Genomic DNA, 27,336 nt, shown 5'->3' on the forward strand with positions numbered 1-27,336 from the left:
CAGGACGTGCGTCCACGCTGCACAAATGAAAGAGAAAAAAGGGGCCCCGTGGATAATGGTATGGCCCTGTGTGTGTGTGTGTGTGTGTGTGTGCTTGCATGAGTGTGTGTGCGTGTGCGCGTCTGTCCAGGAGCGCTAATCCCCATGGCGTGGCCCTTGGAGAACCAGCTAAGCCACTCCATTGACTTTGATCCAGTTTTGGGGGGCAGTTTAATTTCCCATAATGCTGTTGATCAATGATTTCCTTTCAGCGCTGATGTAATTAAAGGGTTTTAAGCCAGTTTTGCACCCCTGTTGGGTTTTATGGGGGGCTGGAATTTCTTATTCAGGAGGTTTAAAGCAGGATCGATACTGGATAGCAGCCCTGCAGTGAGTGCTGGTGCAGGAGTACAAGACCCTGGCGTTCTGCATTGCTCCAGGACAGAAGCAGGATGTCGGTGTTGGTACTGGGGGTTGACCCGAACGCTGGGGGTTATCTCACGCGGCCCCCAATCCCCCGCCCCTCTTACATCCAACCACCTGCAGTCACATCTGTTACATTCGTAACTGTATAACCAAAAGTACGTCTGAGTGCAGTAATCATTATAACTGTTACAATGGTAATGTCATTTATCAATCACCTAATGCGTTTGTTGTTGAGTTATGTTGATTTGTAACCATCCAAAACTGGCATAGCCGTATTCGTTGAAGAAACTTTTTATTTCACTGGTGGGAATGAAATGCATGGGCCATGCAGCACTTAAACAGCTGCTAAAATGATTTCTGCTGTTCTGCTATATGCGTATTGCAATGCAGAAATTATGCCCATTTGGCAGTGCTTATCTGAACTTAGAAGCAGGTAAATAGCCATGTCGCTCTCTCTCAAGGATATTGTAGTTGTAATGATATGAATGCACATCAACTGTTTTATTTTTCTTTTTTGCACTGTAGCACATTGTAGGCTTTTCAACTCGCTTAATTAACACAAATGGGATGGGCAACTGGTGGCCTGTGTGCTACCTGTGGCTTGTGACATGATAATGTATGTTCCTCATAAAGCCTCCAGATTTTTTTATTCATTATAGATACTTTGAACTGAAGAATCTCAGTGCCATGATTAATGACGCTGTACTCGTTTTTTCCAGTTCTTTATAGGTGTAACCTTCACTTGCTGCATATTAATGTAATGATTAGATTTTCACCTTCTGAATGGAACAGAAGCCAAGTTGTGTGTCAGTGGTGATCAGGTCACGCTGCAGGCGCAGGCTGGGACTGAAGGCCCTTTCAGTGCCTGGGAGAGTGCTGTGGTGCTGAGAGAAAGAGAACGGCTGAAGAGAGAGCGGAATGAAGTGACTTCATAATGACTCCAAGTAATACTTTATCTTGGTGTAGTATGAATGTAAGTGGCCTTCTAAAATAATAAAGGATCATTGCAGATGTCTCCCATTTTTATGGTAAATTCTACAGTTTTTTTCCTCAAAAAAAAAAAAGAACAACTGAACTTTTCATTTTAATTATTTACTTTATCACTTCTCTGTTGGAAGCAATTAGAAGCATGAGAAGGCACATTTATTTACATATTACTTATAAAATAATATTTATAGAAACTTTAAAATAAGATAATCACTTTAAGGAAGCTGGAAATGTGGAAATTAGATGTATTTAGGAGGCAATTTATGTTGATATTGAGAGAAATATGAGCACTTCCAGATAGGGGTGATATTCTCAATGAAGTGCAGGGTATGTTTTGCCTTACTTCTATGTGTGTGTGTGCGTGCGTGCGTGCGTGCGTGCGTGCGTGCGTGCGTGCGTGCGTGTGTGCGTATGTGTTGGCTCATTCATTTAAACAGTATCTAATGTGAAGTGGAACTCCTTTAGTTTGGGCTATGAAAGTGTCTCTAGGAAACGAAAGCAAGGCAGGCTTTCTTCTTCTTCTCCCAGTTGTTAACAGTCTCTTGGCAGGACCTCAGACCTCACCTCCCGATCCCCCCATAGAAAATTAGCCTCAGAGTGCACGTAGCAATTACATGCTACATTTACATGCCGGCTGGGCTGTGATTACCCCTCTCTCCCCCCCACAAACCTTTCCATTGCACACAACAGTGCTAATGTGAGTGGATGGAGACTCCAAGAGTCCCAATTAAAAGAGACAACTTCAAAACAGCATTGTAAAAGAGCGAGAAAGAGCCCATCCCACACACACACACACACACACACACACACACACACACACACACACACACACACACACACACACACACAGCTCAGTGTGCCAGTAGTTTAAGAGGACTGTTCCATAGCACTGTGGGAATTACAGCCCTGCCTCCCCAACAGTTACACTCAGGAGCAGCTCCACCCGCTGCCTATAATTTCAAGAGCCTGACCGATCACCTCGCCATCACCAAGGCCCCTCCCGCCTCATCTCTTGCCCCAGATCATTGTAAGTGCAGGTGTCCGTGTTCACTACACAGGTCATGGGAGGCGGGCTGGACAGAGGTCCTAAGATGACCTGCCCCCTCCCAGCCCTGTAATGGACAGTCTGCCTGATGCCTTTGAAGTGGATCCCCTTATGAGCCAGTGACAAACACACTTGTATTATGGAGCTCAAGTTCCAACAGGTGCTTTCCTCTGGAATTCCCTATACAGTACGTACATGAGTCAGGCTTTTTTCTGTCACCAGATACTGGAAGTGGGATTGATCCTTGAATAGGAAACCCACAGCTACCCTGCTTTTGCTCTCTCCTCTCTGTGGAAAGTAGCAGTGGCCTTTTGACTCTGTATCTGAAACTTCATTATGGCTCATGTGTCATGTGTTGCATTGGGGTTTTCTGCCAGCATTTACCTTGATTAATTTTTGTTTAAAGTTAGTAGGTAATCTGGATTAACATTGCGACGAGGCTGAATGTTGAGTACTTTCAAATGAATTCCTGCTAAGCCTATATGCAAACAAAACTGCGAATTAGACAGCAAGCTGGCTTGCTGCAGTCAGCTGGTGCTAGGGCCAAAAAAGCAGTTGGAAAATGAAGGGGGTGTCCTCTAATTGTGTTGAACAAAACAACAGGGCTAAGTAATAGGTTTTTAAAGCGAAGCACATTTCAAGCGAATTGTGTAACGCCCTGTGTGGGTGTGAGCTGGGAACCGCGGAGACGGGCAGAGTGGGCGTCATTGTGCGCCAAGAACAAAAGGCGAAAGTTGGCAAACGGAGGCGCTGCCGTTGCCTCGAAAGAAATGCTGGAGTTAATTACTGACATGCATTGTGAATTTGATGTAACGCAACAAAAAATGGATAAAGATTAATTTCATACCTCATCCTCCTTGCTTAAAGAAAGGAGAGACGAATCCTCTAAATGAAATGCCTCTGAGGGATCACGTACAGCCGACTGATCCTACAGTGTAGCGTGCGACTGAATGCAGGAGAGGCCTGGCTCCACTAGGCCATCTTAGACTGCAGGAGAGAGGAGGAACGGAGTGATGATGTGATGATGAAGGATCCACAGTGCCAATGAGTGGAGAGGAGGGGAGTCATAATCACGAGGAGTCTGGGGTCAGGGGTCTGGAGCACGTTGCATTTGAAAGGGATGTGGTCAGCGTGCATACCCCTCCTGAAACAAAGAGTGAACGACAGGGTGAGAAAGACAGCGTGTGTGTGTGTGTTTGGTTATTGTTGCTGTTTTTTTTTTTTTTTTTTTTGGAGAGAAAAACGCAAACCTCTCCTGACATGTTTGCTCTGTAGCCGTGCGTTGGAAGTTTTGATTGTGGGTTTTGACGAGGAGGAGAATCGGCTGTCATCCCAACCGATCGCTCCCTGATTTCCGGGGAGGCTTCGGAGCGCGTGCGATCCGAGATGAAAGACGGAGAGTCATCCTGAATCTCGGCCCTGCCACGGAACTGTTCAAATATCCTGACAAAACTGTCAGGCTCCATTTTGCCTATAACTGCCAGAATAAACTTCGTCTGCCATTTGCAATAAACAAGGGCCTTAGCCAAGCACCTTTTTCGAATTGTGTCAAAGCCCACTGATTTTCCTTCTGAGTGCTGTTTAAAGCAAGCCTTTTTTTTACACCATGCATTGTGTTGCATTTTAAGAAGAAACAGCAATGAACCCAGATGGACTCTTTTAAGGCCTCGCGTGCAACATCTACTCCAAATTGGATTAGGGAAGCCGTTTGGATTCAGTCAGATATTCATCATTTGATGATGATCCACACGTTGAAATTTTGTCTTTTTTAAATCGGCGTTTTATCGGGTAACAGGAAGACTGTGTGGGTTAATCAGAGAGAGTCAGACAGTTACATGGACACACAGTGCAGCACATGTGGTCCATTATAGGTTGCTGGTTCTCCGCTGCCTGTTCACACAGTAAACACAAAGTGAGGATATGGATCAGTGCACATTTTTGCACATGTAACTGTATCAAGCTCAGCCTTTGTTTGAGGCACTGTAGAGACTGAGTAAGGCAAGCTTTATTTGGTTATGGTTACACTGGGATTTTCCCTTCTGGAGTTTACTTTTAACTCGATGATTCTGGTGTTCCACCAAATTGAATAAATGAAATAAAGAGCTCCCTTGGCTGTTGGAAAGAGACAAGTCTGAGGCTCATAAAATTACGACATGCATAAACAGCACCATTTTTTTGCCCTGTTCTGTAAATTGTCTGTCTGTTAAAAAAAAAAAAAAAAAAACAGCCTTTGAATTTTAGAGAGGAAAACAAGCTGAAAGATTCAGCAGCTGTGATTTACATAGGTGAGGAAGGTGGGCCGAGTGGGAGGAAAGAGAGTCAAGCGCAGTCGGGTCCGAGTCCAGCGCAGTGTCGGACACTGGTCACTTCCTGTTCGGTACTTCGTGCACTGGGTCGGCGATGAGTCTGAGCGCCAGATGGGAAACTGCTTTTGTGTTTTCTGTGAATCGACTTGAATCGGCCTCAGTAGGAGCTCAGTCGTACACATTGGCAATAAGAGGAACGCAGGCTTCTGCTAAGCAGGTGAGTGATGTAATGCAATATGCCTCCCAGTGACTGCAGGTCCGCAGAGAGCTCTCTGGTCATGATGTCTGTCATCTTTCTTTTGCCTCTTTCTCTCTCTCGCTCGCTCTCCATTAGTATTCAGCTTTGGTAAATCAGCTCCCTTTCCCTGCCTGATAAATCCTTTAACCGCGGCAGCCATGAAAACGGACACACTTCTGGGTAAACAAACCGCGGCATGATGGCATATGCCGTACCGGTCAGCTTCGCTTGAATTTTTGTGAAATAAATGCATGGCAGTTAAGTTGGATATGTAATTGGACACAAAAGCAAAAGCAAAAACCAATGGCAAGTGGAATCAAATTCATATACAGTGCCCTCCATATTTATTCATGGCCCTGATTATATAGGAATAAAAAATAAAATATAACTGAAAACATCTACTTATAGAATATTTTTCTTGATCAAAAAAAAAAAAATAGGGCTATATTTTTTCTTTAATTGTGTATAAACGAATGTGGAGGGCAGTGTGTGTGCATGTGTGTATGTATATGTGAATGTATGTACAGGTTTTTTAACCCAGTCTATTTAAGGAGATGGATGTGGGGAGTTCTCTGGATTTCTCTGTAAAGAACCTGGACTGTGGTGTAATGAGGAAGAGAACCGGTCCATGCTACCTAGCCACTCTCATGTGGAAAAACACCCCCCAGGATTCCTGCACTGCTTACCTGGGAGAGGTCTTCTGTAGGCTGGCCTGGAACTCCGAAAGCCTTTTTTAATCTCTGCCTCTCCTCTTCCTCTCATTCACCCATATCTAACAGCTATGGTGGTTAGTGTTTTTTTCCTTCTTTTGTACCTAGCTGAATAGCAGAAAGGATTTTTTACCCAGCCCCCCACGCTCACAAGCGCGCACATTCCAGCCCGAAAAACGCAAAAGAATGAAAATGTAACTTGGCCTTAATTTTTTCCCTGGCATGTTAATTTTAAAGTCAAAGGGGCAGTTCCTTTTCATCATGGCCTGGTGTGTGGAATATTCAGTGCGCCGCAGATGTTCATGAATAATGTCCATCTCCAAACCCCTGGCACGGGGTCCTCGGGAGTGGGCCAGATGAATTACACGTAGGGGGGATCTGACAGGCCGCACCGAGCTTTGTGATCATTCCAAAGTTCTAATAATCTCTCTCACCTTCTCCATCTCCCGGTAATGAAAGAGAATAGGTGATTGCACCTCGGGCTATGTTCCCCGCTTAATGACTCCTCCAAAGGCAGACCAGCCGAGGAAAAATTAACTTTGAATGAGCAGCGAATTGGCTCTGACAGTGTGATAGACCGTGACACAGATTCTGTAGCAAAACAGACGTAGCGCTAATTGATTATCAATATTTTAAGCAAAGTGATGAAAATAAGCATTAAGTGATGAGAAAGGAGAGAAGGGGGTCCACTCCGCTCGCCTTAGCGGGGGCCTTGTGTGTCGGTTTTATTTCAGTGCCTTCCTCCGGCTGCCACCTCTCTCTCTCTCTCTCTCTCTCTCTCTCTCTGTCTCTCTCTCTCTGTGTCTCTGTCTCTCTCTACTTTCTTTTTCCCTTCTCCCACCCCTTTTCTATCTTTCCCTCCCTATCTCTTCCCTTTTTCTGTCTCTTTCCTCCTCTCACCTCTCTCTCTCTGTCTCTGTCTCTGTCTCTCTCTACTCTTTCTTTTTCCCTTCTCCCACCCCTTTTCTATCTTTCCCTCCCTATCTCTTCCCTTTTTCTGTCTCTTTCCTCCTCTCACCTCTCTCTCTCTGTCTCTGTCTCTGTCTCTCTCTACTCTTTCTTTTTCCCTTCTCCCACCCCTTTTCTATCTTTCCCTCCCTATCTCTTCCCTTTTTCTGTCTCTTTCCTCCTCTCACCTCTCTCTCTCTCTCTCTCTCTCTCTCTCTCTCTCTCTCTCTCTCTCTCTCTCTCTCTCACTCACACACTCTCTTGTCTGGCAGAAGTATTTATCTCCATTCGTTTCTAGTGAAGAGAATCTGCTCCAGGAATGTTTTAAGCTTATTTCTCAACAAACACTTCTTAACGCTTGTGTATTCCAACAAGAGGATAAGAGATATTTCCTATGACCTTCTTGCCAGCTTTATATGAGAGATGAAATGGTTCCCTCTCATGAGCTGGGGAGCCATGTTCAAGGCGCACGGCCCTCTCAAGGCTTTAGTGAGGGCGCTTCACTGAACACAATCCAGACCACCAAGTTTTTTTTCTGTTGTTTTTGTTGTTTGCTAACTGATATCCAAAGCCCTGCTGTGACCCATTGAGAGAGAAGGGGTCTGGGTCTCTGTCTTTTCTTTTCTAAGTGGCTGGGTTGATGAATCGGGCTTGCGTCTGTAGGGTGATTAGACCAGAGTTTGTGTTTCATGCGCGGGGGTCTCGCTGAATTGGCTGCGGACGAAGGCCCCCCCGCCCCCCGCACCCCGCACCCCAGCTCCCCGCACCCCAGCTCCCCGTTCACAATGGGATCCAGTGCAGTCTTTCAGCATTGGGCCTGAGACCATTGTTTCCTCTTGAACACACTCACAGACTCACTCGCTACCACCCAAATCACGCTAGTTATCATGTGTACCGACTCAAAGAAGCCCAGTCACAGCAGGGGGACGAAGAGAGGGGGAAAGAGGGGAGGAAAAAGAGGGGGATACAGAACAGAGGGGTGGAAGAGGGGCAAAGAGAGGAGGAGAAGAGGGGGATACAGGGCAGGGGGGAAGAAGAAGGGGATATAAGAATGAAGGGCAAAAGGGGGAAGAGACTTGAAGAAGGATACAGGATGGGGGGCAGTGGTCAAGGGAGGAGGGTAAGATGGGAATGCAAGATGGAGGGGGGCAGAGGGTGAAAGAAAGGAGAAGGGGGGTACATGCTGGAGGGGCCAGAGGGGGAACGAGAGGAGGAGAAGAGAGGGATATAGGATGGAGGGAGCAGAGGAAGAAAAAAGAGGAGAAAGAGAGGGGGATACAGGGCAGAGGGGGCAGATGGGCATTGCGGTGGAAGAAGGGGGCATGCTGGAGAATGTGAGAAGAAAAGGAAGAGGGGGGAGAGTCATATGGGGAAACAGGGAGAGTCAGGGGGGAGGTACACGAGAGTATTTTCCAATGCAAGAGTCATCCATTGGATTTATGCATTCATTTATTTCTTAATAAGCAACTCCTTTCAAGAGGAACACAGCACAGCCATCTGTTTGTTCTATCAGATCAACAAATGAGAAGCAAACATTTAATTGTTAATATGCTAGACTTATGCTAGTTTAACAACTTCTGCTCTTTGTGGGGTTCAGTTCAGTCTGATGCCTTGGACCACGGGTTGCATTCGGTCCTCCACAGCTAGCCCAGAATCCCCTCTCCAACTGTAGTACCAGAACCTGGGTGTTGTGGAAGACACCCGCTGTATAATGCCCTAGGGCAGGAATCTCTGAAAGCCCTCCTTGACCTTGGCAGTGCAAGAGGGCTCTGGTTAAGGCATGGAATTGCAAAATTAGGACCTCTGGCTTCCGCCCTCCCACATGGAGTAAAAACATCCATCTGTGGAGTTAGTCCATCTCCCCAGAGCTCTCTGTAGTCCTGCCCCCAGGACACACGCCCCCTCCTGGTCACCTCTCTCCAGGTCAGGAGCAGAGAACACGCATCTGTGACCCGTGGGATGGAGAGATGACCAGAACCCTGACACTGTCATTGGCACTGGAGGTGCGGGTGAGGTCCCACTGAGGCCTAGCAATGGAATTTCAAGGAGCTGTAAACTGAAATGGAAAATATAAGATCCTAACAGTAGGGACGGATAAAACCCTTGGAAATCTTAGAGGTTTGTTTCATTTAGTTAAAAAAAAAAAAAGAATCATGAATAAAACAGATGAGAGCTGGTGATGCCTCACGCAGATCTGAACCCGTTAAGCGAGAGAGGGGAGAAAAAAAAAAAAAAAAACCTCAGTTGTGTCCTTCTTCTCTCCCTGTCTTCAATATTCTATCTGATAATTAAATAAATCATCTTTAATCATTCTCATAAAGGAGACGTTGGTTTGCCGTCTCAGGAAAAAAAAGGCATCCAAAGCAAAAGTTGAATATTTTATCAAAACGGCGAGTCGGACTGTGCCACGCGAGGGGGAGCATGGCGTTTCCCCAAGCGCCAGTGCCCCTCTGCCGAAAATCTGGAGTGAAAAGCAAGCGGCCCATTTCACAAATTGTTTTAATTAATTTGAGCTCCTTCCTGCATGGAATCTGCATATTTATGGTCCCGCACGCGTCAGGCCTTGATTCGTCTAATTGAAATTAATATCATTTCTGTTTCTGATTATTATTTACCCTCCTCTTGACGCTCAAACCGCACCGCAAGGACAGAAGGCTGCTCGCGGTATGTAATTGATCATCATGGTGGCGTAAAAGTACAGTGTACTCTGCAATTGATCTTCTCCACGAGGAATCTTTGGAACAGAGAACAGGAAATAAAATCCAGTGAGACGATTTTTTATGAATAATTTATTGAATTTGTAAGATATCTCCTCTAATTGTTTTGTTTGTTAATATTTAATAAATATCATTTAAGTCATACTTGCTCGTGACAGTGTTTGGTAAAATCTCATTAAAAAAGAGTGTAGCAATTGTCTCCTTTTGGAGAATTGGAGAATCTAGTGTATCGGCTGTTTTCTCCAAACTCTATAATTTGTTTGCTTTTGTTTCTGTCTGCTGTGGCATTTTTTCCAGACTGTAGGCGATATCTAAACTCAGATTTTTTTCCCATCCATAAGCATTTAATTATAATATGTATAATTTGTAAAAATGTATTTCAAATAAGGTTCAATTAAATAACATTTGAGATATTGTATTCCCATTTTCCTCTTTAATATTTGTTTAAGCTTTTTTGTTTTAATTTTCATTTATATCATTTGAACAAATTGAATTCATGCTCAAGTTGTAATGTCCCTGTAGCAAATTATGCCTTACAAGATGAACATGAACTGGTTTTAATAGATCTGCGCGGCTATTCTGTATATACTGTTACACACTGCTTCGGGTTTGCAGTCTGCTGCGGGGTTTTCAAGTGAGAAGGACACTCTGCCACCTAGTGGCGGACAACGGCACTGTCTCGTAGAGAGGCAAGAGTTTAACCTATTGCCCTCATTATTCCAAACTGCGACACTAACTGCATTTCAGCGCTAAATATACTCTAAGAAGGCCAAGAGGTTAACTTTCTTTTAATGGGTCATAATATTGTGCTTTTTCTCTTCTGTCTGCCTCCATTCCTCCTCGCCCGTCTTTAGCTCGCTTTTTCCTGTCGATGAATCGGCACCGCGCAGGTTTGCCCGTACGTCCGGGTGTAAAGTGGACTCCTGATTCGAAGGGACATTTTTCCAATCGCGGCGCTCCGGTCGTAATATTGTGTTTGTCGTGCCGCGCGAGGCTGATTTATCACGCTTCCTCTCCCCTCGACATTCAGATTCCCGCCTGATTGGCGTGCGAGCGCGTGAGGAAGGCCCGCGTGATGGGCTCGGCGAGGGGAGGGGCGGGCGTGGCAGGCCCCGCGCAGGTGGGGTCCGAGGCGGCGCGGGGGCTTCGTCCCCCCTGTCGGAAGGAGAGCGATGCGTTCTGACAGCGCTCCTCTCCCTCATCCTCCCCACTCCCCTCCATCTCTGCGCCCCTAAGTGAAATGTCAGTGGTGAAGTTTCTGTTTACATTACTCGGGCTGTGGGGGGGGTAGAACCAGAGCGCAGCGTGCAAATGAGCTCTCTCTCCAGGCTATTCGGCTATCCACTTGTTCCAGCTTTTATTTATTCCTTCACTTGCTAATGTTTTCCCCCCTTTCTCTTTGGGGACAGTAATTGCTGCACTCTGCCTGTGCTGTTGGTATTTGTGTGTGTGTGTGTGTGTGTGTGTGTGCGCGCGCGTGTGTGTTTATATTTGCTGTAGCTGCAGGGGAAAGCGGCGGGTCTCTTTCATGTGGTTGGAGCAAGGCCTCGGCCCTCAGCAAGCGCAGTGTAGCTGGGTCTTCTCTGTGTGTTTCCCTCATCCGAGCAGAGCCGAGCTCTCATCCCCCCGGACGGCTCAGACACTAAGCGCAGCGAGCTGCGGGCGCTTCTGCTCAGCACAGATCTATATGTGCGTGCACTTCCGCCAGCCGCGAGGCTGCCGTTTCTCACTCTGCCTCTGTCTCATTCCCTTCCCTCTCGCTGCTGAGTTTTAATCAGGCAGATCTGACTCCAGACGGAACGCTGAACGCCCTGTTATACAGGCCCCCCATCCCTCTAGGTGTGTTTTGTTTCTGGAAGAGACTACTGCCCCCCCCCCCCCCCCCCCCCCAACATTTCTTCTTTATACTTTGGCAATTTTAGCAGACACCCCCGTCACCCCTGGAATTGGGCAGTTTTTCCTCTTCAGCTGTTGTGCTGCGATTCTGAAAAATAAACTAGAAGAAGTGGGCAAAGGAAGTATACACTGGATGCAAGCCTCAGAACAAGAGAGAAAAACTTTCATGTAGTGTGAAATACCATCCTCCATCCTCAAGTGTCTCTGTGCTCACTTCATTCCAATCTCATATGATCCTTCGGTTTTTGAACAGGGGACTGTATATGACGGTATTACATAGTATTATATACTGTAATACTACAGTAAATGCAGTAGGCACCAGACATTCTTTTAGCCATCTAATGTTGGGCTGTTTCACTCTTTATTTCCCAGTATTTCCCCCTTTTCTTATGAAAATTCACCCTTGACTTTTTGCACTTCATTCTTCCAAGACCACAAAGATTTACTTTACCAGAGCTGTCCAACTCATAAAAGGTTCTCTGTAATTATTAATTTTCAATATGCTTTTGGCACCTGTTCACTTGGTTGTCTTATGCCATAGGTGAATCCTATCTGAGGAAAGCGGGGGAGCCCAGAAGCAAGCAAAAATTATAATGATTTTGATTTTGTTTGACGTTACATTTTTACCGTACTGTACATTTTTACTACATTTTGTCCAGAATGATATCTGAGAAATTAATTTACATGTTTCACTACTACATTACTACTAGCTTTCACTGCATCAGGTGTACTTTTGTGTCATAAAAAACCTTCATATTGAAGGTTAATTAATTAAATTAATTAAATATCACCTAAATTATGCTGTATCCTGTGTATGTTATTGCACTATTGAGGGAATGTGATGATAAGCAGCTCCAAACTATAGCTTAGCTAATGTAACAGTTGGTTAGCTATTATATCAAATTACAAGGACAATATCTCACATTTATATTGGCGTAGGTTACCTTTTTTGTTTTTACCTTGTTGTTTTTATGGCAGTTTTTTAAACTGCCTCAGTGCTTGTTAGTGAGTTTATTTCTGACCTGTGTGTCTCCTAATTCCTTGATGACTGCCCTTTCTTTTTTAATGAAGTTAGGAGTGGGAGTGCCTTCCCCTTGTTTTGGGGAGGTTTGGAGAAAGACAGCCATCCCTGTGGTAGACCACAGAATTCCCTCACCTTGGTTTTTTACTTTGTTTATTGTGTTTATTGTGAAACATAAATAGCTGGTTTGCCGAGACGAAAGCAAGTGCTCATCTCTTCGCCTGATGAAGAGACGATAACTCACTCGCAATCCCCCGAAGAACCTCATAAAACCGAAAAAACAAATTGCAGAGTTCAAAGGGGAACAGGGAGATGAATAAATACAATACGAAATGAAGTTAAACGAGAGGCAGACTTCACCGGAGTGCTCAGGTTTGGGGAGAGAGGAAAGAGGGGGTTCCCTGGAGGACCTGGCAAAGGGGCACGCCGATCTCTTTCAGAGGGTCAGCGGCGGGGGGGAGGGGGCCCCGTCTCGTCTCTGTCCACACTGCACTTTACAGGCCGTCTGCTCCCCCTGCTTCTGCTCATAACGTGTTTGTTTGATATCTAGTCAGAGGTAATTAATCACAGAGGACTACGATCAGCGCTGTTTGGTTTGATTGAGAGCCCTGAGGCGGGAGGAAAGCGCTCTTTGGTGCTGGGGTAGGGTGGGGTGGTGGGCGGGGGTATAGGGTGACAGGGTGGGATCACTCTGGGAGGGGGGGGTATTGCCCCTCAGCCCTGCCGAAAGGCGAGGTGAAGAGTTAGAGATGCGGGGAGATGGCATGTGCGGTAACCCGAACCCCCCTTTTACAGACTCATTAGTGCATTACTGCCTTGCGATTTCTGCTAATGCCTTTAACCTTCTCTCTCTCTCAAACACACGCAGACGCACGCACACTCACACACAGACACATATCTCCACACATGCACACGCTTCATAGACACATACACAACACACACGCTCAGGCACATCGCGCTCTCGCTTCTAACGCACAGTCACTGAAATCTCACATGTACCACGTAGACTTGCATGTCCTGCACACACACACACACACACACCTTAAACACTCCCATACATTTACAGGTTGTAGCTTAACCTAACATCTGTGTGCGTACACATACCTCATGCAGACACATACGCTTCTTGGCTCTCCAAACAGTCTGCCATGGCCATGACCTTTGAGATACCTGGAGGTTTTCTTTATGAATATCCTGCAGTGTGGGGCACGGGGGGAAATTTACAGATTTACCTGACTTACAAGCATAAGCATCATGCAAAAAGTGCAACATCTAACACTGGCCATAGTTCATGTGTTACTTAGATTTTTTTTTTAGCCTTGGCTTCAGAATGAGTGACTGAACTGTGGCACTCCCCTGCTAATCTTGATCTTGGGCTTGGGAAGGGATGGATATTTTGGGAGCCAGAGGGGAGATTCCTGAACCCCATGACTATGTGTGTCTGATCGTCCTGATCGATACCTCCCATGGTATCTTCGCCTGTATTTGACAGCTGGGAGTGTTCATTTCTTCTGATTTGTAGAATTAACACCAGAGGGGGCGAGGGAAACTCTAATGTCTCCCCTTTGGTCCTACAGGCTAACTCCCTGCTAGTATGTGTGGGTTGTGCCCCCGTTGTATTGTAGTCTCTGAGTACAGCACCCATACTCAGGTCAGTGTGCATCACGGTAGTAGCAGAAATGACATCTGAAACGAAGGCAATCCAGCGCTTTGGAGTGTATGAATGTTAAGCGATTGCAAAATTGTCTGTATTAAGAAGGCCCTTTTTTCTCTTTTTTATTCCAGAGAAAATAAAATATGCTTATTACAAAGTACACAGAGGTCCGCCTTATTGAAAGTTCAGAATTATACCCCCCCCTCCCCTGCAGCATACATTACACTTACAACAGTATCAGTAATATGCACTTGAATGTAATAACATATCTCACGTTTCTCTTTAATATCGTTTTGGGGCCGCTGACCTCCTTTGCTTTCTGTATTATACCAATGAATTGTTCTTTCTAAAGAGTAATAGGAAATCAGTAAGAAATACCAAACTACCATACTGTAAGAGATAAATCAAATTCAGGCTTGCTAGTTTATTGAATCTAAATTGCACCCGCTTGGCCCGAGAGCTCCATATAGACCATCAATCTTGGGCTTGATAATGGAAGCTGCTGAATTCCACCTGATGTTTGCATTATTAAATTTTCCTCTAACGAGCCGGGCTAATCCGTCCTGAAGACGGGGAGCGAGGACTGGAATGCGCTTTTGAAGCGGGATCATTTGAATGAAACATTAGCCCAGCATTTTACATGACTCCAGGGGCCTGAGCTGCAATTACACATATAATCAAAATTGGATTTCAATGGAACCTCTATTATCCCTTGTCCTTCCAGCAAAGACGGAATGAAGTGCAAATGAAGTAAAAGTCTTTACCGTTTCCAACAGTTTGTTTTTATTACCTAATTCAATAAAAGTCTTCTCAGCACTGCGGAGCAATGAACTGGAGCCCCTAATAGGCAAAGAAATATACCTCCAATAATGTTAAATATGCCGAGAAAGACCCCTGTATACTGTATGTGTGTACATTTGTTTATGTGCTTTGTTTTATAGTATATATTTATCGGTGCATATGCAGATTGTTTTAAAGTGGATCTTACCAGCAGCATTATTGAAATAGCAATACTTATTTATGTAATTAAGTAGTGTCTTGATTCTTGCCAAGGCCCATTTTCATTGTTTGTGGGGGCAGGAGCACAGAAAGGCAGCAGGGAGATGAGAGGTGGATAAACAGTTTGATTTGTGCGATCGCCTGAAGCGGGATACTGGAGAGGTGGAAGAAGGAGGGGGGGTGGGGGGGTGCTGAAAAAAAAGCAGAATTGAGATCTATTACAACCCACTATGTGTCTCGCTTCCAGTAAATGCAATTGAAGTAAGTAAGTGAAAGATTAAGCCATTTAGAGTCATTGTGCTGCGCGATGCACATCCAAGCGGAAAACAAGACCCCGACATTAAAGTTAATCAGCCGTGGCCAAAGTGTGACCAGCGCTTTGTTCATCACAATTACCACTCAAATGGGGTGTAGGAACAGTCACGGTGCGAGGGAATCTCTATACACACACACACACACACACACACACAGGTGTACGTCTCTCTTAAACAGTATACACCGCACACATATACAGTTCACATACATAATACATTCAGACCTCTTGTATACATACACAATATTTGCATAACAATGTACACATTTACGGGCACTTTTTACATCTTGGTGTGTCGTTTAGGCCATGTAATGCGTACACACATACTCCTATTTCCTGTTTACATGTAGAGATAGTATTTCTATGCAGTAGTTTTCTCCCTCCCTTCTTAAAGTTTAAGCTCATTAAATGTAATATTATTAGAGACTCAATTCCACACAGCTCACTCATCAACTAGTAAGATAGCAATAAAGCAAAATGGCTCCTTGGAGACATTAATGCTTTAGAATAAATGATGTGCTAGAACAGAAATTTAATTAATTTACAGAGTATATTGATAGTCCCTCCATACTTTGCTCTGCATTTTTTTTATCTTCATTTAATGTCTCCATTATTTGGTGGAAAAGGGGAAGGAGAAAAGAGTAGAATCAACATTAAAGATGAATTGCCAAAAGGTGTGTACTCAAACATTTTCTCAGTGTGCGCATTTCTTCCAAGCATTTAATTATGCTAACAGTAAGTGCATTTTGAAATAGCATTCACAATGGGAGAGGATGATAGCAGGCACATACGCACTCCTGTGTACTGTTATCTCTATCGCTTTCCTTTCTAAATGTGTTTAACACCTAAGCCGTCTCATTAGACTTGTGGACGTAAGAACACCATGTACTCAAATGGGAAAGGTGTCACCAAAGGTCATAAAGAAGTAACTCGGAAACACTGTGTAGTTGTTTTTTTTTTTTTTTACTAGTGATCTAAGAGGGTTGTCGGATTTGCCAAAAGCTTCTTGAATATTGATAATGGAAGAATGAAAAATCTAACATTTAGTATGTTTCTCCTAACTGCACAGTCTAGTAGGTGTACAAATTTAAGACTACAGCATTGGATTCATAGCTGAGAAATCTCAGTTTCTCCTCCACATTTTGCTTTTTATCACACTGTGACATGGTTATGTGATGTTCCCCTGGTGTAATGCATGAGCAATGAACGGACACTTGATTTGTAACTCCCTGCAACATGTCAGCGTTTTCCAATCTCTGTAGGAGCCCTCATAGCATGTGTGTTGAAACGCTTCTCCCTCTCTCCCAGCCAAAACAGACGAAGTGCTGAAAGCCAAGGAGAAGAAAGAAGAGGAGGCTCGGAAAAGGAAAGAGGAAGGTAAGTGCGTGTCGATGAACCTACCTTAGCAGGACAAGGTGCAGTGGGTGACCCCTTTCTCCTGGTGTGAGTCGAGATGTGTGGTTTACCCAAGGCAGGAGACCAAGAGAGCGGAGCTCAAGCTGCTTACTGTCCCTGATCCAGGATCAGCTTACCCACCCCTAATCCCACATCCAAACATTATGTGTAAAAGGTGGCTACTTATCCAGGATCTGGGCAGAACATACATGCGCTGAGAAGGTCATAAGTGTTCACTTCGTCTGGTTGACACAGAAAATAATAATATGAATTTAATTGTTATATGAACTAAATACATATGCACACATATGTGAAGAAGATCTTTTATTTGTTTGTTATTGAAAACTGTATCATTATTACCATTGTGGTTGTAAGGATGCATTCCTCTGTTGAAAGTCTCACTGATAACCGTCACAGATCCCCAAATTACTGTTTTATTATTACTGTTTTTGCATCTCTGGAAAGGAGAGCGTTAACCACCTGAGATCACCTTTCAAACCTGTACCTCCCTACCAGCCGCCTGTGACAGCTAGAAGAATATATATAGTGTGATAATGACGGTAAAAAAATGCTGTGTTCTGCATACAGTAAATTCTACGTGTCAGCCCCCCCTGCATTTCAACAGCTATATTCAAATGAAGTCAGGAGCAATTTGCCAGAGCGTAAAAAATGTGATAGCAAGCAATAAAAACCTTCTGATGCCATAATGAAATTAAGTCACTCCTGCTGTGGCCCCAGAAAGAAATGAGAAATGTAAAATCATCACAATGTTGATAGTCTGATGATGAGATAATTGTGTTGCTCTACACGAACACCAACCGCAGCGTGAACAAAAGTGCAAGCCCACGGAGCGGCGGTCACGATGCAGGCGTGAGGTCCTCACAGCAGGGTCACTCAAAGGGCTTTTGATCTGAGCATGTGGCCAGGGCACCAGTTAGGGAAGTGGTTTAGTTTTCCACTTACCAAAGTTGACTGTCGGATTAATCCAAATAGATACATATTCCAGTGGGCTCTTTTAGGGCAGTTTCATATGAGCGCACGGATTTCTGGTTTGGGCTGCTTTTACCCCCTTTGGTGTTGTGCCTGTTTTCTGAACATTGTTGTGTATGTGTCTTATTTCTTGGGATCTTGATTGCTTCGTATGTGCCGTGTGCCTCTTCATGTCTGTCTGTGTTATGTGTGGGTCTTTCATTTCATAAAGCCACATATTTGTAACTGTCCTTGGCACCTCAGTGTCTCTCTGTACGTACGCGTGTCTTTGTCTCTCTCACTTGTCTCTGCAAACCCCGTCTCCTGCTTTCTCTGGCTTTCTTCCCCTCTCTCCTTCTCTCTCTCAGGACCTATGTGTTTGTCACTCTCCTCTCATGGTTATGACCTTTTGCTGTTCCACAGGGAACAATCCCTTCCCTGTCACCCCATCTACTCTCAGTTAACCCAACTGCAAACACACACACGCATACGCACATACATAAACACATGAATACACACATACATACATATATACATACACACATACACACATATATCCCTGTCCCCACCCAGCTGAGGCTCCCTCTTGCCTGCGCACTTGTGTATGTGTGTGGCCAGTCTGATTGATGTGACTCCATGTAGTCTGTGACTTGCTGGCCTGGGTAATGGCCACACGCACCAGCCCTCATGTTTGTGGTGTATCCCTGCAGATCCTTCCCTTCTTCCTGTCTGGGAATGATCTGAGAGCCATCTCCTGTCTGGGGCTGTCCTTGCCTTAGTTCTGATTGGAAGATGCGGACCCTTCTGTCATGACCAGCAGCTCAGTGTGCCAAAGATTTGCTATGTTGCATTATTTACCTTGAGAGAAAGATGGGGAGAGTGCTTGTGTGCGTGCGTGTGTGTATAGGTATGTGTGTGTTTGTGCATGCATGTGTGCATATGTGTGTCTGTGCTTGTGCATGAGTGTGTGTGTGGCTGAGAAATTATTTTTGTTTCAGTTTTGTCGCGCGTGGCGTTGAATTTAGCTTTCTTCACATTAACAAGGAATCCTGCGTTTCTGATTACCGAAAACTACTTGACCTTTAAAGTTTAGTGACCTTTCACCAAAATGAAAGTCAGGCCACCAGAAATTAATTAGCCGTGTGAAGCCACTTTCTTCTCGCAGAGGTAATGATTCAAGCCTCTCTCCATGTCTTTCTCCCTCACTGAGAGGGAACGCTGGGAAACTGTTGAATAACCACGTGGCTCCAGGCTACAGTGTACCGCTCCCAGTCAAGTAGGTTCCTTAAGCAAAGTTCAGGCTGTAATCTCTCCTTTTGGAATCAATTGACTTCTTTCCTCCCCCCCTCCCCTCTCTGCCTAGTGTGGCTTTCTCGCTCTCTTAAACCGCTCTGGTTTTATGAAGTAATACATATTTTCTGTGTAGCGCTGGGAGGCTTGGTTTTTGAGCAGACAGAAATAGTTTTGCGCTGAGCGGCTCTTCAAAGTGGCTCCGCTGACAGGCAGCTGCGGTTGAGTGACCTGGAAGTGAGAGAGCAGGCGTCACGCAGCCCCACGCAGCCAACGCAGCCCAGCAGCGGCCGTGCTGCCAGCCGCTGCCTAAATGGATGTCGTGGGCAGGTATTAAACACGGGGTCGGGGGGGGGTTCCCACTCAGCCCGCAGGGGGGGAGGGCGCACGAGTTCAACCAAACAAGAAAGTTTCATTTGAACCCAGAAAATGAACCAAATGAGCAAAAGAATGCCAAAAAAAAAACGCTACCCACACTTCCATGGACTTATTTATATCTCTTCATGGTAGTCTGATCTCGGCGTTTTTTGAATCATCGGAAGGTTATGTTCCATCATTATTGTATTATTTGTACTCAGTAGGCTTTCCTTTTCAGAGCGACTTCACCCACTAATATCTTATCAGCCGCAGCAGTTATGTAACTCATACATACAGCTGGGCCACCACTGAAGCAACCACGGTGCATCATTTTAAGGATAAATCAACAGTGATCTGACCACACTCCCCTCTGGTCACGTGCCCAGCATATAGACCAGTGTCTTGTTGACACGGCTACCCAGACAAGGTCTCAGTATGTGCTCGTGCGGGATGCTGTTCATCGGTTGGTAGTGGAGCTTTACAGGGAGAGAGTGCACCGGCTGTAGAGATCAGCTGGGGGAGTCCAGGCTGAGGTGTGCAGGTGAGACACACTGCAGTGACCATCCCTCTGACACAGGGACAGGACATAGCCTGCCTCCACTCGTAACATGCTCGTAACATGCCATTCCACTCAGAGTAGCAGTATGCCCTGAAATGAAAGGAAACATGTTCCTCTTTCATCTGGTGCTTTTATGACCGCTGTTAATTCTTAAGGGCTCCAGGCCTCTGTGTTAGACAGACTAATAAGTAAATAAATAGATAAATCAAAGGTGAAAAAGGGAGCAGTTATTCTTACAGATCCATTGTTTTTTTTGTACACTCCCTACCCTCTTGGGTAATTATTTCAAAAGGTGCAGAAAGAAAATCAGGTGTTCTTTTGTATGCAGAGATCAAAACTCTCCTTCATTAAGGCTGTTGATTTCCCTTCTTTGTATTTACAGTTGTTCAGTCACGGCTGCTATAGAGGCTACATCCGGCGTGCAGTATGGAAATTAGTGTCAAATGCTTATTAACCCTAGCTCCTCGAATGCAGAAAGGTGTCGCTTCACAGCAGTCATACTCAAAGACACAGGCATCTGTACAAACTATCAATATGTTTCACATACAGTACTCCATATTTGAATGCCTATTTTCGCAGCATATGTTGGGAAAAAATGCCAACAAAACTGGTACCATCTCCTGAGACACAGTTCAGTGAAATTATATGTTATTTAATTGAATTACATATCTGTATAATTCTGAAATGTGTACTTAAGTTTACTTTACATACAAATGACCTGGATGTGTAAACCTTAACCTCCAACAGGCTGCAGAAAGGCAGAAATGAATAACCAGTTTTTTAGAACCCAAAGCATTAGGGGATAGCCAAGAAGCCCTTTTTTGCATCTTCATCAGAATGATTATTTTTTTAATTACTGTGTGTAGGAGAGGTCATGGGTTCAGTGTATACCTGTTTGTGTGTCTGTTCTGGAATTATGTGACCATTAAATATTCAGACGGGCTTTCCCCCCTTCTCTGCTCCTGCATCCATTTGCACCTCATCATGGTTTAACTAGCGCTGTTGTCAATCACAGGGCCAGCCCTTAAACAGCAAGTGTCGCGATTAGATTTCTGGCCTTGCGTCGCTTTGCAGGAGGGGGGAAAGCAATGGAGAGAGGAAAGGAAGAGAGAGGGGGGGGAAATAACATGCAAGCCAACAGAAATTCAGTTTTTTCTGCTTTGAACAAGAAGCATGTGTTTAATTTTCTGCGCTCTTGATTAGGGCTTGGGTTTGCTTTTCTACTATTTACATTCATTTAGCTGCATTTACATTAACATTTTGTAATAATGCCATAAAGTGTAATAATCTGTTTTGATGAATTTGCAATGTCTTGTTAATTCTACACTTGAATTATAGCCTTTCAGCTATATCAGATATTAAGAGAAAATACAGTGTAGAAATCCTCTCTTTTATCTTGGCCAGCGTTTCCAAATTGAACTAAAGGGGAAATTTGTGCATTTACTGTTGCGGGTATGTATTGAATTTGCCGTTCTTCCATTTGTGGAGTATGAAATTACTGCTAGTGATATATAATTTGTCTTGCAAAAAAAAAAAAAAAGGCAATCGTATGATTATGAACAACCGCTTGTGATGTTATATAGCCCAGCTGTAAGGTATGTCTATCATGAAAAATAAGCAAGGGAAATGACGGGGAAAGGAGAGAAAGGATTGGACATTGATGCTAAATGTAATCTGCCTAGAAATCAAATTATTTGACCTCCAAGCTCAACAATACAAACTCCTGCCGGACTGCTGTTAAATATTTAGCACCCTCCTGTCATGAATACAAATGGCGCACAAATTAGAATCTACAGGAGTCTGACCCCGGAACCAGACCGCGGAGCGGGGGCTCGCGCTGCTTTAAATGTTTTAATTACCGCAGTTCCCACCGCCTCTTGAAGGACAAGCACAGAAATTCAGCACCTGGTAAACATCACTTGTCCTGTCTCTCTAATCGCGCTGTATTAAGTCAAAGTGCGAAATGTTTTTTTTTTTTTTTTTATCATCATTTAAAGTCCTCGGGTAGAGTGCTACCGAAAAATGAAAACGTTGTGCATTTGTATGACATTCATGCAGTAAGAAAGAAGACGAAAGACAGATTGTGCAGTTTTCTGTGACTGCACTCTGTGATCATTTGACTTGTCTGAAATTTAAATTGTCTCGTTCACCTTGAAACAGACGGATGTTATTTTAACATAGAAGATAAAGCAGATGGAACGCATTGACCTCATTAAATAGTCATAGAATGTTCTACACAACTTTGCATCAACCACTTGCCCTCGCACTGATGTGAATTGATAAAAAATTAACAAAAATGCTGGCAATGTGCTTTATATGGTTCATGCTCTCCCTCGAGGTGTAAAAAAAAAATTCAGGGTGTTTTTATCTACGGAAATTTCGTTTGCATCGATTTCAAGGTTTCAATAAAGTGAAGACATCTTGCGCTGAAGCTCTGCGACGACCTTTTTATTGATTTCTTGTATTATTGAGTGTGTTTATGGATACACATTTTATGGCATATTGCACTGACATAATTTGGGCCGCTTCTGACATTTTTATGTGGTTGCCCCAAACTTATGAATTGAGCACCGCACCAGTGTCGAGAGGCACGCACTTTAAAGCGAGAGGAGGGAAATGGGTCAGAAAATTAAATTAACCATGCAGCGCCCTGTTCCCTCCTTTCCCAGTTAAACACTGTCTTTATTACAGCATACAGAATGCATGCATTTTCTACAGGTTTGATTTAAGCCGTTAAATGTAAGGGTGTTTTTTTTTTTTTCATCGTTACATTTGTATGTTGATTGAATTGTTTTCTTTTTTTTTTCCTCTCCCCCTTTCCACTTCTGCGGTTACCCCACGTTGGAATGATTAGTTATGCCTGGCTTGTAAGCAGTGAATCAGAGTTATGGACCCCCGGGAAATAAATTTGGCAGAAAATCAGTGTGAGAAGATTTAATTATCACTCGGAGACCTTTCCCTCTCTGGCCCAGTGATCCCGAAAGTCTGCGCGGCGCAGCCAGATCTGCGCGGACGCCAGCCTTCTCCTCCCAATTTGTTCATCCGCGCGGTGATAAGCCAAGCAATTACTGCTTTATTGATTTTTCATCACCGCAAATTTAAAGTTGATTTTTTTCCTTGAAAAGGCAGGGAGGGTGATTAAGTGCCCCCCCCATCCTCCCCATCCCCCCTCCTGACCCCCCCCCCCCCCCGCTGTTCAGTAAAAGAGGAGCCGCGTGGCAGAATCTAATAACCCCGGGTCGACCTCTGTTGTCGCTGGATAATGCGCTGTCTCTCCTCCCCGTTCATGTTCTAAAACAGGGTAGATGATAGGCGCTACGATGTGTGTGCAGATATGAGCAGAGACGCCTTAATTCGGTCCGTTTACATGAACCGGTCTCGTGTGGAACATGATCTCCAGCAGCGTGGTGCGCGCGCGTTTAAGGAAGCAGTAATAAGTACAGGAATGACGGATGAGACCCTTTATATTTTCACTATCAATAATATTTTTTTTCTGGTCACTTTTACTACCAGAAAGACTGCAGACCCGACAATGCAGAGTCCTGGAAAATGACCAAGATTCTTTAATAAGGAAATCAAACCCCATGATTAGATGGATAGGAAAGAGACAAACTCAGCAGTACAGTGCTGTCAATATAATTCTAATTACTTATGTTTTTTGTTTATTCTTTGTCCATAATTGGTTCTGGAACCGTAGTTATCCTGTAGACCATCGATCTGTCTTTCTTTTTCTGGAGAGATATACCGACACTGAATGTTTAGTAAATACATAATTAGGTACAATTTTGATTGTAACTTCTATTGAGTGATGTACACAAAAATGGTATATTTAATAGGAAGACATTGTGAGACATTGTAGACGTTTGTGGTGCAGGTCAGTCAGAACAGCGTTTGACCACCTTCTTGGTGATGTTGATTGAGGAGACCTACTGTGCTCAGCCAGTTGAGTTCACTTCCATTGTGGCTTCCATTGCAGTGTGACAGCTGTTTATAAGCCTCTTTCAGTAAAGCACATCTGCCTTTATGTCAACAGCCGTTGTAATATATTGATCATTTTTATATTTAAGCATATTTAACACGTCTATCATTTTTCTTAGCAGTCTATGCACTTCATTATAATACAAGTTAAACACAAACAGGTGTGACTATCCAACTATTAATTAACACCACACAGTCAATATGAATTTCATCCCTGCAACAATCAATAAATTAGAGTAGCAATTAACCACTGACATTGCGAAAACAATGAAGATGCCTCTAAAGCAATTTCTAACAGTTCACTCAATTAGCATATCCTTTGATGCACATTTTACACAGATACATTTTAATACGGAGACATTGAAATTGATTATAAAGCGTGAATACCAGTGTGTGATTGTTTGCACTTCCTGGGTAAAGGCTGCTCCTGTGAAGCATCTCCTCCTGTTAAAGAGGGGGACTCTGACGCGGGCGGACCGGACCGTTCACGGTCACACGTCGTGGTCTGCAGCTGGGGCTCCCAGGGGGACGGTTGCCTGTAGCAGGGCAGCAGTTCCTGGCCGGGTCTCGGAGTCGGCCTGGGTGGTATCCACGGCAGCCCTTCCAGACGCCCGGGTTTTATCGGCGTGCAAAGTTCACGAACGTGCTGGGAGGGCAACGCACAACCCGGGCAGGCGCCGGGGGGGCCGGCGGGGGCCGGGGGGTTCCGCACGGGTCAGGTTTCACTGTGGGAAAGAGGGGCTCCTCTGAGAGGGTGTGTGAGAGCGCTGTGTGGGAGGGGCTCATTTGCACCTCATCAGCGGGGCCCCCGCAAAGGGCGCGGCCCGGTGGGTGGCGGGCCCAGGCCATTATGATTAGGTGTCACCGGGTACCCCTTGAAGGGAAGTGTCACATGACTGCAATCAGGGGCAGTTTCAGTCTCAGGTGCAGACTGGGGTGACCTGATGTATTTTGTCATTCACAGTCATTCTTAGTGACTACTGCTAGAAAAAATACAGCGGACTTACTCATGGAAGGCGGTATGTTTAATTATTAGTTACAAGTATATTTTTCCAGCTGAGAGAATTTGAAAGTTTTGACAGGAATGAATCCAGCCTTAAATGTTTTATCAGTATCAGTTTCATGCTTAGAACGGATCAACCCCCATATGTCTGCCAGTGGATGCAAAGTTTACATTGCTTGGAGGGAACGAACCACAAGAGTTCCTGCTACCTTTTTTGCCTTAATTTTTATGCTTGATTTATACATGTACAAGCATTGTAGTGCATCCTTTATTTCCTTGGTAAGACAGTCTCTTGGCATCAGGAAGATTCTCTCTTGAGTAATGAAAGTCATGTGGAACATATGCTCAAACACGAGCACACACAGATACACACACGCACACACCCTCACACACCACACACCAGAAAATATTCCCTCTTAGGTTAACAGACATGCTGATTTCGTGCTCAAAGACGTTCTTAACAGAAAAATTTCTTAGGGTATAACTGGTAGCACAATGGCATTTCGGTGCCTGTTTACCATGCCTTAACATCATGTGCTTACCCACCATTCAGGCACTATGAGAAATATCCACATGTCTCTTTTTGAACAGTAATCAACTCTCTGGGTGGTGTACTCATGGGTTCACACCCTCATCCAGGTTCCCTTGACCGGTTTTCCTCAGTGTATAATCCGTGTTTTTCATCTTGACATCTGTGACATCACTGTCATAATTATCATCCTTATTGAATTTCATGTTTGGGGCCGTTGCTCAGTGTTGGCTGGTTTTTGTGCTGCTCTGTTTTAAGCTATAGCTGCTTTCCCGAGGTGCACAGAGAGTGAAACACAGCAGGCTTTCATTGGACCTGAATGAGAGGAGGCTAGAGGGAGAACTTCGGGCTCTTACACGATGATGTCATCAGAACAGCGCCTTTAACTGATATTATTAGTTAGCCCGGCGATCTCGGTTCGATTTTATCGAAGTCACACTCGTCTTCCCCTCTTTGGGTTTCCCTCCCCCTCAATAAGGTAAAGTGCAGGGTGCCGTGGCAGTTTAATGTACTAAAACGCTTTGAGTTTATTAGGCCGGGCCAGAGGTCGGGGGGGACTGTGCTTTATCACCTAGAGCTCGCTCAGTGTGTGGCGCATGGTGGCAGTGACCCCCACGTGTGGTTTCAAACCGTCCACCCCAGCCTCCCCATTAAGAGGTCACAGGCAGTCTGGGGTCGGGAGCTGCAGAGCGCAACTCTAATGGGTGCGTTGACCATGGGAAAGGGGGGGGGGGGGTGAAGTCAAAAGTAAATACAGTGAAATCAATGAGCGTCCAGTGCAAGGAGGTGACCGATGTCAACAAGGCTGTATGTCACGAGGAAGGGAGTGTGCGTCACCTGTAAATCTCACTGTGTCCTGGATTCTGATTACATCATTTTTATTTTAATGACCTCCATCAATTAAGGAATTAGTTGTCCAAGCGATTTCTCTAATTACTGAGTTATTTATAAAAGACCTGCTGAGGATGAGAAAGGAGAGCACTTCCCGTACGTGTCTGCACGCGCACACACACACACACACACACACACACACACACACACACACACGCACACAAACACACACACACTGAACTTACTCTCATCTTTTTGCTGTGTGTGCTTTTTTATAATGTTTTAAAATGGTCTTTATTTGTTGTTTTCTTTTTAATGTAATTACTACAGTTAGCAGGCTGCTTTTAAACAGTTCCATGGTGAGAGGTAATTATCTTCCACCACATATTTCAGTTCCCTTCAGAAAGGAGAAAATCATAACCAGTACCATATGACAGATGCATTTAATGGTTTGCATTTCAGTATTGCATCTGGACCGATTTAAGATACATCCACAACATCAGTCAATTGCCTGTTTCTCCCCATAGCAAGACATGCAGTCTCTGTTAGAAGAAGAAACACTTCATGGGCTGCCTTTTATTGTAGTGAATGAGAGATGCTTTTTCAGTACCTCTGGCTGATTCGCTCATTTACACACACAGCGTCTGGTCTGAAATATATCACTTTTTAGGCTGTGAAGAGTTAAACTTGCAGCATGGCAATATAGTGCAATTCCATAACATCTGTATTGTCAGATTGACTGTCACATTTCCCAAGGTTCTTAAGTGTAGTCTCAATCTAAACTCTTGAGAGCCCTATCTTTTGGTTCTGTGACCAGTTAAAAAGGGTCATCCCATAGGTGTTGCTTTTTATTGCAGATGGGCTGTTCCATAACTCATGTAGGCGGTGTCTGAAAGGGCTTGCGGCGTTCTGTGGTTTTGGTTATCAGCTCCGAGGAGGAGATCCAGTGAGGGCACCTCCACGCACATGCACGGCCTGGTCTTGAAGACGTCACTTTTCAGGCCGTGAAAGCTTCAAACTTTACTGCAGCGTGGTGATGCAGTGCAGACTAGGGGCCAGCTGCAGGCCCTCAGCCTCTGCTGAAGCAGCTGGGAGTGGTTACCCAGCATGCCTCCCTCTTCAACATGCATGACCACTTACGCTCAACACTGATCTGAGGAATGGACAGAACTAACAGAACTTGTGT

At 44.6% G+C, this 27,336-nt stretch overlaps 1 protein-coding gene across 2 annotated transcripts in view; it reads left to right on the forward strand.

Annotated features, from left to right (window-relative positions):
* rsrc1 (arginine/serine-rich coiled-coil 1) overlaps nt 1-27,336 on the forward strand; it is a 123,035-nt gene that overhangs the window by 81,198 nt on the left and 14,501 nt on the right. For both annotated transcript variants that reach the window (XM_036537462.1, XM_036537461.1), the window contains exon 7: nt 16,548-16,616. In XM_036537462.1, coding sequence (XP_036393355.1) covers nt 16,548-16,616 — 69 coding nt within the window. The remainder of the gene's footprint in view (nt 1-16,547; nt 16,617-27,336) is intronic.

This window comes from Megalops cyprinoides, chromosome 9 (assembly GCF_013368585.1).
Source record: "Megalops cyprinoides isolate fMegCyp1 chromosome 9, fMegCyp1.pri, whole genome shotgun sequence".
Lineage (NCBI taxonomy): Eukaryota > Metazoa > Chordata > Actinopteri > Elopiformes > Megalopidae > Megalops > Megalops cyprinoides.